Source organism: Rhinolophus sinicus, chromosome 4 (genome assembly GCF_057876585.1).
Source record: "Rhinolophus sinicus isolate RSI-liver-muscle chromosome 4, RSI-T2T, whole genome shotgun sequence".
NCBI lineage: Eukaryota > Metazoa > Chordata > Mammalia > Chiroptera > Rhinolophidae > Rhinolophus > Rhinolophus sinicus.
Window position 1 is genome coordinate 24,254,462 of NC_142504.1, and position 13,531 is coordinate 24,267,992.

Below are 13,531 nucleotides of genomic sequence, written 5' to 3' on the forward strand. Positions count from 1 at the left end.
ATCCAGACAAATATTATTCAGTGCTAAAAAGAAATGAGCTATCAAGTCATGAAAAGGCATGGAGGAACATGATGCTTTTCCTAAGTGAAAGATGACAATCTGAACATACTACATAATGAATAATGCCAACATATCACATTCTGGAAAAGGTGAAACTGTGGAAACAGTAAAAAGTGATTTTTAAGGCAGTGAAAAAAAAAACAACAACTGTATGATATGATGGTGGTAGTAAGTGTCATTATACATTTTTCAAACCCATAGAATGTACACCAACAGTGAACCTTAATATAAACTATGGACTTTGGGTGATAATGATGTGTCAATGTAGGACATCAGTTGTAACAAATGTACCACTCTGGTGAGGATGTTGATAAAGGGAGAGTCTGTGCATGTGTGGGGGCAGAGGTGTACGTGTGAGAAATCTCTGTACCTTCCTCTCAACGTTGCTATGAACCTGAAACTGCTCTAAAAAAATAAAGTGTTCATTAAAAAGGAAACACTGATCTATGTAGTGTAGTGTTATATGTGTCACAAAGTAAAAACTACTCAAGGACATGTTGTATCACATAGCGAAAGACATTTGAATAAAAATAAATGTGGGAAACATTGATTTTAAAGTTAATAAATGATGAAGTTAGTGATTTTGTTCCACAGAGCCTTATACACAGAAAGTTATTTAGAGTATTCTCCAAGAAACCTGGACAACTAGCTCTAAGTGATTCTTCTAAGGGTCATGTTTCTACATGCCCTTCAAGTCTGGTTTGCCAGCTCTGCATTTACTGGCTTAGCAATAGCATTTATAAATCAGAACCAGGGCTGCACACTCCCCATTCTATTGTTGTACATCTTGAAATACTGTTAATTTTAGGTATTTATCTTAATTCTAAAACTTGGTGCGTGTGTGTGTGTGTATGTTTGTGTGTATGGATGATAATACAAAATCTGCTTCTCTACTCACTTTTTAATGAATCCAGTCTATCATATTAGCAGAATGCGCCTTTCTACCCTCAAGGTTACTTCATAATTAAATATAACAAAAACAGCAATTTGGAGATTTGATTTTGTTTCCTGTTGCTTCCTATTTGGCCTAAAATTATACCAACTATGGTTTGAAAATATATAACAGAAAATAAAATCACTTCAAGACAAGAGTACCTCAAGTAATAGGTATATGTTTTATCAGTAGCACCTTCAAAACAAAGCATTTTACTGTGTGATCCTTTGTTTCACATTTTTCTTTCATATAGGAAGCTGTTTCCAAAAGGGGTTGAATGTTTGGAATAATATGAATATCATGGGGCAATAGTTGATAATGATATAGTTAAGATTTATCTATTATTAATTATACCTCATGCTTGGTGCTAAGCAGTGTCCATACATTATTTGATTTAGCCTTCTTCGAAATCCTATGCATTAAAGAGATTCTATTATATTTCCATTGCAAAGGTGAGCAGATGAACATTTTCTTGAATAATTTAAGAGAAATAAGAATTGTGTTGCTCCAAAAAGTTTAAATCTAAGGGAACAAGTCAATTGTAGGTTGTACACATATACATGTGTGTAATGGCAGTACATATGTAATATTTATGGCAATAGAGAGATAAACAAAGTTGACATTTTTAATTTTCAGAGTTTCATTTATCCTCTAACATTGTTACAGAAGATAAAAAATAAAACATAAAATATAAAGTTTTATAATTACAACATAATATATTAAAAGCAAAGTTTGTTTTAAACTATTTGGAGCATGCACCTAAGAATCTCAGGTCAACATCTGTCATTGAAACTATGAAGCTCATAGATTTTTTTATTTGCTTCATGTACCAGGCAAATTCATTGGAGAATAAAATAGCCCATTCTCCAGTTTTGTGGTTGTCAGTGAGGCTGGGAAAGATGGTAAGTTTTAAGGCCAAGAATTTTCATCCCAAAATACTGAGATTTTTCTTAATGATTAAGTACTTCTATAAAACCTGAAGTGATCTCAAGAATTAAAAAACAGCAATAAGCGTGTCAAGGACACAAAATAAATTGACAGGATTCAAAGTTAAGATTTTACTCCCAGTAACTGGAAAGCCCAGAGCTCTTCAAGGCAATAAGGCAGTTTCCCAATTTAGTCTGTGCCTCACCTGTATCAAAACCATCCTCTTTCAACATGTACCAAGAGGACCTTTGTCTAGCCCTAGCCTTATCGAAACACTATCTTGGGGTATGGGAAATGAAACTTGTAAAAGGACATTCTTTTTCTCTTTTTTTTTTTTTTTACCCACTTTATAGAGGCATGGCTGACATACAAAAAGCTGTGCATATTTAATATATGCACATTCATGAGTTTGGAGATAAGTATATAATCGTGAAACTACCACCAAACTTAATGCCATCAACATATCCATCACTTCCAAAAGTTTCTTCCTGCTCTGTGTGTGTGTGTGTGTGTGTGTGTGTGTGTGTGTGTGTGAGTGTGTGTGTGTGATATAAGGATATTTAATATTTAAGAATACTTAAAGGAATACTTAAAACAACTATTGTCTCTTCTAAAGATTCCCAGGTGATTTTTCTTTTTTTTTTTTCAATGAAATTCTAGAAGCAATGTGGAAGGGATACAATGTGGACCTCAACAAAGACAGTCATAGGAAACCAAAGTTTCCTGTGGACTCATTAAGTCCAAAACAAAAAATAACTCCTTATTCCAGAAAAGAATCAGAAATGTGCTGAGGGTGAAGCATAGCATTATAATTTCATCAAGGTAAATACATCATAGTTTTTCATAGTGGAGAGAGTGAGGAAGAACTGTGACAGGTAAAAGGGGAGTGAATGACCAAAAGATGAAAATTCTGTTCTGTGTTTACCAGAAGTTATTTTTAATAAAGTATTTTTGGTAAGAATGCTAATATTCCAGCAATAATTTCTAGCTTTCACAGAATCTACCAAAAATGAAAAACATAAAACTAAACTGGTTTTCTGCTGATACTGTGGCTAATGCTTGATATCTTGAACGAGCAATATTACTAAAATTACCTAAAAGGCTTGTTCTGAGCTCTAACATCATACTGTGTTTTATAGATAAAATTTATGAGACATATTTCCAGAAAAATGCATTTTATTCATTGGGAAAACATAGAGTACCTCAGACATCACATATCAGAAGAGATACTTTTAAGCCATTTGTATATGTCTGTTTTAATTTCTAGGTTTGCTGCTGTGGTTTTCAGCAAAAACACAAATAAGTTTGTCTTATAAATTAGTGTGAGTTTGCAGAAACTCTCCTAAAAGTAAGCTTACAGTAATCTATTTTACTCTATTTTATACAATGCACAAAGCAATGTTTTTTTTTTGTTTCGTTGAGTAAAATTTAAAATAATTTTTATCTAACCTTGTCATAGAATTAGACTCACTATGAAAAAAAATTAGTGTATCATTAATTTTATCTCATCAAATTTATTGTCCACATTTATAGCTCTCCAGGGTTCTTCACATGTTTGAATTTTCATATCAAATGACATGTTAAATGAATCTGAAACACTAAATTTACATATAAAAGCTTGACCTTAACATCCATATGGTATCGTTCAGGGTATATTTGTAAACTAAGATTAAAATACATTGGCAAATTTTTTTAAAACATCTTTTCTTTTAGGTAAATTTGTGTCTGTAATGAAACCTTCTATTTTAAAACTGAAAGAATGGACAATGGCATCACAGTTTTGCACTCTGCAAATAGCTCCCGTAGTACTATATGTTAACGACCTTTTTTCTCCATAATAAAAATATTCAGGATTTATTGACTAACCGAGGCTGTTAGCTTTTAAGCTTTTATATTCTCTTCCTCCGTAGCTACCTTTTTAAAAATCATAAATCTTCAAAGCGGATGAAAATATTATCTGACACAGTGTTATAACTTGTTTATATTTCATAGCCTTCACCTCAGCTTTTATTTCTATGCACTCAACCGGTGTGCTACAATTCCTGGTCTCTATCAGAACTAGCCCTGAAATTTTCCAGACTAATGAACATAATGTTAAAGCAAACAGAGGAAGGTAGCCTGGGGTCAAGAACTAGTGGAAACAAATCATTAATAAATAGCAATTTATGTAAGGACATTAACTGTCCTGCTCTCACAGGAACCTCCGTGTTCTTCATTCCTTCTTCATTGGCACTCCTTGACCATTTTTTTTTTTTTTTTCATTTTTTCAGAGAGCTACTTACTCTGTTTCCTTAAAACTACACCTGACAAGACTCTGAAGAGTGAAAACATGAATAAGAGTATACAATGATATTTCTCAATAGTCACATGTAACTTTCCTAGTTCAATTTAAAAAAAAAAATCCTATTTGCAACATGCTCTCCTTTTCTGAAGATGAACAAAGGAATACTTCCCTAATTCTGAAAGTAACTTGTCACAGTGGGGTTCTAAGGACTCGTCAAATAATTGTCTTAGTATACTACCTGCTGTGTTCAATATCGAGTGAAAATGGAAGCCAGGCCCCAACTCCAGCTTATTTCGCAATTCTTCTGTTATTTAAATGATTTTAGTCAGTTTGGGGGAAACCAGACCTTTATAAATTAACAGCAGGGAAATACCAAAGGTGTCAGGTTGCATATTTATCATATTTTTCGTGTAATACTTAAATATGTATTAAGAAGTGACTGACATAAATTAGGCAGATTTCAGAAGCCACAGGCCATGGCTTGTAGAGGACCCCCTTCTGCTTGACATTTCATCCTTGTCAAAGATCAAATTATTTTAATTTAGGCTGCAAATTATAAGGAATGAAGACTTCTTTGTGGGAATTCCCTGTGGTAATCTGACTTTTGTTGTTACTGCTGCTTGTCAGTGTGCAAAAGATATAATATGCATGCAAATAAGGTTAAAAAATATGTACTATCTAATTATCCAGCCAGTACATTCCACTTGAAGACAGTGGGAGGCCTGACACACAGTATGTGTTTGATTCATTGAGGCCTGCAGGGTATTTACACAAGATTACTTTTAATTATGAAATTAATATCTGTTTATCTAGAATATGTAGTGGTAAGTGAGTATACACATGAGCAGAATTCTTTAGTAAAAAGAAATCATCTTAATTTAATACACGAAAAGGAGGAAAGAAAAAAAAACAAAAACAAAAACACTTGTTTAGAAGGGGGGGGAAGGCATTACCCAGACCTTGGTTTCACCCTCATTGAAACAAATTGAATGAGAACTTGGCACCTTCTCTAGAATTGGTTTCTAGCCCTGCCAAGTAGGCTCAAGATGTGTTTCTTTATTTCACAGTTTTTATATTTTAGTGAACAAGTTACAGTATTAGATTTAGTGTGATGAGGCAAATGTGGAAAAAGAGATTTTTTATGTTTTCTGTTTTTATCATTTTGGTGGAACATTATCTCTTCTAGGTTCAGAAATCCTGATTGCCTTGAGAAAGAATGATGAAGTTATTACCTTTTTTTTTTTTTTCTGTAACAAGACATGGCAAATAAAACAATCCCACTGCAGACATACCTCACGTTATGAAATGCGTATCCGTAGCAAAGTTCTTTGTAAAACAAAATGTTGTATATTTACATCTCTTCTTGTACTGACTTATAAACTGAACATGGGAGAACAATATCTGGGATAGATTTAAAATTACTACCATTTAGAAAACTCAAAGCAAATGAATACATAAATAGTTAAAAAAAAAAAAACAGTATGGCCTTGTCACTCTCCATATATGGCCAGCAGTGGGATCCCTGAACAGAACAAATTTTTTTTTTTTTAAAGTGACCATTCTGAATATTGCAAAGCATAGTCTGTTAGCAAGTTCCATATATTTCAAAATCAAGACAGTGCTTTGTCACCAGGCAAACAAAACGAAACAAAACCGATCTGCCTGCCTGATGGTTTTTATTTCCCAATTTATCGTCACAGCAGCTATAAGGTAATGATGGGCTGAGACTCTGTGTAGTGCTACTCCTGGCATTTTCCTCACTCAGCTGCCTGGTCCTCCATATTCATTTTGACAACTGTGCCTCTCATTGCCTTTGACACTGTGTTGGAAATTATTCTAGACCAAGAAACCGTCCTTAGCCTCTCCAGAGCTCTTGCAATTGCTGTTTTCTACATTGTTTCTCTTATTTTCAAAAGTACCTTATGCTACTTCTTTCTCTGCCCGAAAAAGTGAGACCATGAATTATGAATTCTGTTTTTTTCACTTTCCCCCAATAGTGCCTTGCAGTGTGTTCTAAATAGGATGCAATCATTAAAAGTTATGCCTAAAATCTGAACAAACTTCCCAGAATCAACATCTTTGTACACACATTGGAAATTTATAACTGGTTATATATTCAGACACTAACATATCTCCCTCCCAAAGGTTTTCTGTGAACAAAGAGACACTAATGATTTAATTTGATCATTTTTAATGCCTATGCTTGATAACTAGTTAATGTTAGGGGCTGCTTTATCTTTCATATTGACATTTACAGTAACTAGTGTTCTTGAAAAAATTATTTAGAAATAACAAGATTATGTATTTAAGAGATAAAGATATGCCTAAAGAAGAAATCAAGAAAAAAAAAAAAAAGATAAAATATCTTACTGTTTCTGTCTTTTTTTTTTTTTTTTTTTTTTTTTTTTCTTTTACTGATCAGTGTGATGGAGTACAGATAGATTTAATAAACATCTCTCTGGAAGGAATTGCTATTTTGAATATACCAAGCATGCATGGAGGATCCAATCTTTGGGGAGAGTCTAAGAAACGACGAAGCCATCGCCGGATAGAGAAAAAAGTGTCTGACAAAAGGACCACGCTCACAGATGCCAAAGAGTTGAAGTTTGCAAGTCAAGGTAGGTTTTCTAACATTTATTTGTTAAATTGATCTTAATCTGCTTTTGAAGGCTATGTTAACATTAAAGTTTTCCATTGTATAAGTCTATATACTTATACAGTTGTATTTTTCATAATATCAGATATGCATGTGTGATTAAATTATACAATCTAAAATCATGTGTGTAAACTGGCTATATTTTTAGATGACTTTTTTCCTCCTTTATTCTCCTTCTTTGGATATATATCTTCCCACTGAAAATAAATACATGTGGATATTTTGTGGATAAAAATATAGTATGTATTGTACATTAAATTCTGGAATGTGATTATCTTTATCAGGATATTTGAGCTGCTGTAACAAGGGCCTAATTAAGGCTTTTCTAAGATTGTGTTGCGAGATTTGTTTGTTCTTGGTTTTTCTCAGTCAGCTATGACATTGAGGCTATCGTCCATTGAGCTATTTTTCTATCTACCATATGTAATGGAATGTTCAAATATCCCACAACAAATTTGAGTTGTATGCTGCTATTTTTCCAGAAATTTAATAACAAGTAGGAAACCTGGGAAACAGAGGTCAAAGAACTAACAAAATAGGACAGAATAGTTGTGAATCACAATTTTCAACTCCATTGTAATGTATTTCACATTGGGGCATGACAACTAATCCTTGTTGCTAAAACAAAGATATCAAATTGATAGTATTCTGATAATTGATCATGCCCTAATAATTTATGATATTATCTATAATATTTATTTACCTTCCCAAATCTACCTAATACCATTGATGGCATTCACATATCTAAGAAAACATATTGGCTGAGCTCAACATATCAAAGATGAAATATGAAGGTGTTATAGCCCGATAAAATAAATGAATGTATATATTTTTAAAAGAAATAAAATGTAAGGATGGTTGGCAGGCTTGATTGTGGTAGGAAATAGCTTTATGTTTTGATGTCTTCGAGTATCTGATTTAAGTTTCAGTAGCAGGCAGTGACTTCTGTTATATGGAATTTGCTGACTATAAGGGTGACAAATATTGATGGAGAAAATATTAGGTATCCTCTTCAAAGAAGCGCTTGTTACAACTTGCCAATGATAGAAGGCTTTGATGGACCTTAAATGTGTAACTCTAATAGAGGTAAATCCTAAAGTGTCATGCAATTTAATATAAGCAAGTTTACATAAAACTAATTAAAATGTTTTATACTCAGAATGAATCTAATTGTATGAAAACATTGGAGGAAATGTTTTGTTGAAAGAGAAGTACATTAAAAAATGAGTAGGTTTGTGCTCTGTAAATTTGAAAAGGAGGGGAATTAGGTGTAATCATTTATTTATAGGAGTCATTGTCATGAATATTGTGTGTATGTTTAAATGTAACATTAGTAGATTTCTAGAAAATTAATGAAAATGTCTAAATATGAAAATTAGTTCAAGGACCATACTAAGATCAAACTTAAAAATCTCTGTTCTCTCTAGGAAAGCAATGAGTACATATCTATTATATAGTAACATAGTCCATATAATTTTTTTTAAGTTTTATATATAGTATATATAAGAACTTCCAGGATTATTTTTCTGTTTGGTCATTACATACCAATATATAACCTGTTCTTTTGCATGTAGATATTACACATATGTATCTGAATTGATTCTCAATGCTCAACTGTCACCTGTGTTCACCCACTGAGCTGTTAAAGTTTCTAAGACTCATAGCTTCGGCCCACCAGGACAAGTGTGTATACACCCTGTATGGAGATACAGCAGACATGCCATTTATTGGCCTCACTCTTCCCCTTTGTATGCTTTTTTCAGGAATACACATTTGGAATAAAGCACAGACAATTCATACAGAAGTGCTGTCATATAGACTGTTAGTGCTCATAACTATAGGATATGGTTTCTCTTCCCATTCTATCTTCTTGCTTTCTGCTGTAGGGAACCTACAGGGCTTGTGACTTAGGAATACTTATTTTTCAATACAAGGATGGAGAAAAATGGTAGAAGCTAGAGTTTTTGAAGGTCTTGTGTGAGCAATAGCAGAAGCGTCTTTCTAACTGATTTGGCTCTACTTGGTGTTCCTTCTGTCACCCGACTATGTTTGTAGTTTGGATTTAGTTTTATTTCAAGTTAAGTGTAATTTCATTGCTACAAGGGACATTATCAGCTGAGTATAAAAAATTAGACTATTATATAATAATCAGTTTTTCCTTTTAATTAAATTTATAAAGGAAATGTTTCTAATTGGATATATTTTGCAACAGAATAGCCAAAAGTGTCTCAAAATGCTTCTAAGTTTTGATTTCAAATTTATTTGGTTAATTATTGAATGTCGTACATGATAGTAAAAAGTGAAATTTACTACTTAAAATATCTTCATGTATCTCAATCCTAAATGGTAAATATTTCTATCATTTGATTTTGGTTTCAATTTTTTGACACAAAAACAACAATCATATTACTGTGCGGGTTGATCAATATTTTAGATCTATATTTTCAAATTTACACAAAATGATCGCTAGTATTGCCTTTAGAATGAAATATGGGAAACATAATTCTAGTCCAACACTTTTCTTTAACCCAGATTCAAATTAATGTCTTTCACTCTTAGAAAATATTTAAGTAAAGAAATGAAAAATTGAATAGTGTAACTTTCTTCTTTTTCAGAAAGCACTTTCTCAAAATATTAATTAACAATTTTTCTGATATGCCTTCATAAAAACTTGAAATTTATTCTAAATTTTTACTATACTGCAATGGATGCTTATTTCCATAAACTTTAGAAAGCTTTTGATGGGGGCTGGGGGAAAGAATGGAGGAAACAGACATAACTTAAGTTTTGTAATAAAGATAAATTATTTTATTTAGTTGTAGGATTTAAATTAAAAAGTTTACAGGTTGTTGTTTTTTTCTTTTTCTTTCTTTTTTTTTAAATAAAAAAGGTATCAACACAAGGTACAAAATTAGATTTGGAGCATTCTTCTCATTTGTATTATGCTGTACATGATCTGGGACTCTTGCACAATAAAATTGCTCCCAACATTTGAGTATACTCACAGCATAAGGTCAGAGTACCTCCAATTAATAAATTCACTAGTTGGAAATTTTATGGTTGATTTAATTTGAGTTGACCAAAATTATAAGTCATTAATTTAATTACTTTATTGTTCCAGCAAAATAGTCTAAAACAGTTAGATGTGATTCTGAAACATAGTCACACTCACATTCACCTAATTCAGTAGACACTTTCTTAGTGGGTTTGTCTTTTGGTGTTTTGTTTTTTTCTTTTTGAAAAACAAATGAGTGTATTGTATATGGACAACGTGGTCTTTAGGAAATTGTGAGGTAGACCAAATAGGTCTTAGCTTTAATAGTCAGTCTCTCCCCTTTCTTTCAGTTGCTGAGGTCATCTTTGCTTCCCCCTCTTCTGAATTAAATCTAAGCCTCAGAAAGATGTCTAATAAATTGATTCACATTAATGTATAAATGACTGATTGCAGATAAAAGTAGAGATATTTGCATTTTAAAAGAAATAAAGGCCTTCAGCTAAACCATTATTTTTCAAACTGTTCGAATGAGTTATAACTGCAATTCTTCAGAGGTTCTGTAAAAAACTTGGTTCAAATTCATTATTGCTGTATTTTGGAACGATATAGAAAAACTATAATAAAAAAACGTTAAAGTGTGTTCTATAAAATCGTTTTCTCCTATTAACGATTCTCAAATCATCACATTGTGTTACCAGACCAAAACAAAAAACAAACAAAAAACAGCAACTTCCTCTTCTTCCCCTGCTCCTCTTCCTTCTCCATGGATCGATAGAGAGATAGATTTAAAAGATAGATTTACATATACACATGTCCACATTTATATACAAATAAATAAATAAATAAATAACTGTGACATTAACTGGAGTATGTTGCTGTGCAATGGTCATATATATATATATATATATATATATATATATATATATATACACATATATATATATATTTGCATATTTAATGAAAATAATTGTGCAAATGGGTACATTGCCACCACAGCACATGTGAATCACATGTAATTAAAAGTCCCATAAACTCAGGTACTTTTGTTTGGCACAAAACACAAACATAGCATAATAACCAGTGGAAATAAAAGGAAATGACAATACTAATATTTTAAATCAACATGGAAATCACTTTTTAGAAAATGTTTTGCTTATAAAGAAATTGTATAAGTAAACGAGCTCCCAAAAATAAAAGGCCTGTACTAGTTTATATAGCAAGTGCATGTTTATCACGGATTATAAACCTTCTCAAAATGCAGATAAAGAGCCAGCAACGAAATTGAAACAATGGTTCAGCTAGGTATTCAGATTAAGAGAAATTTGATTAATTGAAACTTCAAATGAACATCTGAACTAGACAGCAAGTAACATTGTATCATACATTTGTATTGAAAAAAATGAAGAACTATTAAAAAGACTCCTTTGGGAAGTATTTTTTAACCAGTGAGGGCCTCTCAAGTAGTAATGTGAGCAGTTTTTACCGTGTTTCCCTGAAAATAAGATCTAGCCGGACCATCAGCTCTAATGCGTCTTTTGGAGCAGAAATTAATATAAGACCCTGTATTGTATTGTATTATATTATATCCAGTATTTATTATATTATATTATATTACATTATATTATATTGTATTTATTATATTTATTATATTTATTATATTTATTATATTATACCTGTCTTATATTAAAATAAGACTGGGTCTTATATTAATTTTTGCTCCAAAAGACACATTAGAGCTGATGGTCCGGCTAGGTCTTATTTTGGGGGGAACATGATAGTTAACCTAAAGGTTTTAGCTTTGAAGCTACAAGTCCAACTATTCCACTTTCCATTAATGAACTCAAAATGGTACAAGACGACCATAAAAAGTTCATACCATTTACAATTACTTATCTGTCTGGATCATAATATTCCCAATGGTACACAAGACAAAATGCAGAAATCAATGAAAAATAGGATGCCTGTGACATTGCAACTGTCTTCATCAAAATAACCCCATTACTATCATAGACTGATTGTATTGAGAGTGTTAACAATTTAAAGCTTTAAAATAGGTTTATACAAATAAAATTCTTATTTTCTCTTTTATTTACTGTTTAAAAAAATACTGCTTCATTTGAAAAAAATATTTTGACTGCTTTAAAAAGTTTGAAATCCACTGAGCAAAAGTAATTATATTCAAGCCATAGAGTTTCAAACTTTTGTCAGAAGTTAAGGGAGGTACTGTCAGAAGCAGCTGGGCTTCCTGCTTATAATCTCAATAACTAGGTGACTCTCTACCCCACATATGGATATAGCTAGCCAGGTACCCGTCATACAAAAGTGTATTTTAAAAACTAGCCTATGATGTCATCCATGGATTTTTTGATGATTTCATCCCCGTTTACCAATGCTGATTCTTTTATTTGGACACAATTTCCCGAAGTGAATCATGTACTCTGCTGAGATAGTGTAAGCAGTATACAGATGAATATTTTTAAATTTAATAGTGTTCATATTTGCAGTTACAGTTAATTTTTTCTTTAAAGGGATGCTTTTTAATTTTATCATTGTAATCTAAATTTTGTTTTGTTTTTAATAAATCAATTTAAGTAAAACTAGAGTTCAAAAGAAAACACAAAACTAAATAATAATACAGGAGGTACATGCATATGGCAAAAATTATGATGATGGGACAGGAAAAACTAAAGTATAGACAACTTCACCAGGCTAATATTTCAGCTTTCACCACTTCACATCATTTTCATAGACCCAATTTTGAACACTTCCTGTAAGCAATATTTTTATTATACATCATCTTGCATAAAATTTACTATGTACCAGGTCCCCAAGAATAAGCTTTTCCTGTGTACTTTACACTGCACATGCACCTACCCTACTTATTTTATGTCTGTGCACTCTGCTAGGAAAGACTAAAACCCTGATTCTTTTTAGGAGCCAGACATGAGAGACTATTTATCTGATTGGCTGTCAAGGAATCTCTCTATATCAAATGACTTTATTAATATTGTTTTTTGAAAACTCTCAAGAAGCAGGGATAAAAAGTCAATTCAAGCCAAATTGATCAAAGAAAATAAATGAGTTGATGTCTGTGAAACCTTGGCAAAACTTGAATTTATTTTGTCTCTGAAGATAAATAAGGTTATTAGCTCTGATGTCTTCATCTTTAAATTGGGAATGGTGAGTTCTGGAAGAGTTGAGATTAATGCATGTGTGCTGTGCATTGCATTGCCTACTAGATAATTTCACAAAGAGCATTTAAATAGTAAGACTGTAATATTTTCTATACCTCATAGAAGTTATACTTATCTGAAATTTGATGGTAATGAACATATGTCATCCATTATTATCATTGTTTCTAGATATTTCTATGGGTTATTTAGGGTAATTTAGAATGCAGTGTTTTAAGTTGTCTAAATATAACTGCAACATTCATTTTAGAACTGTAGATGATGTGTTTGGCATTCAAACACCGGCAAGCAGAACAATTTCCAAGCATTTAGATTCGGTGATTAAATCAATTAAATTTAGAAACAAGAAAAGGATTTCATGCTGCATTATTATTATACCTGGATATTAAAATTGTTGGAAAAAAATCAAGGTATTTGAGATGTAGCATTTCACAAAAATATATGCATATATTAATACTATGATAATTTCATTGGTTGAAAATAG

The 13,531-nt window shown here is 31.9% G+C and overlaps 1 protein-coding gene across 4 annotated transcripts in view; it reads left to right on the forward strand.

Moving 5' to 3' along the window:
* Positions 1 to 13,531, forward strand: part of DGKB (diacylglycerol kinase beta) — a 647,688-nt gene that overhangs the window by 472,934 nt on the left and 161,223 nt on the right. For all 4 annotated transcript variants that reach the window (XM_019727049.3, XM_074340800.2, XM_074340802.2 and 1 more), the window contains one exon: positions 6,628 to 6,823. In XM_019727049.3, coding sequence (XP_019582608.1) covers positions 6,628 to 6,823 — 196 coding nt within the window. The remainder of the gene's footprint in view (positions 1 to 6,627; positions 6,824 to 13,531) is intronic.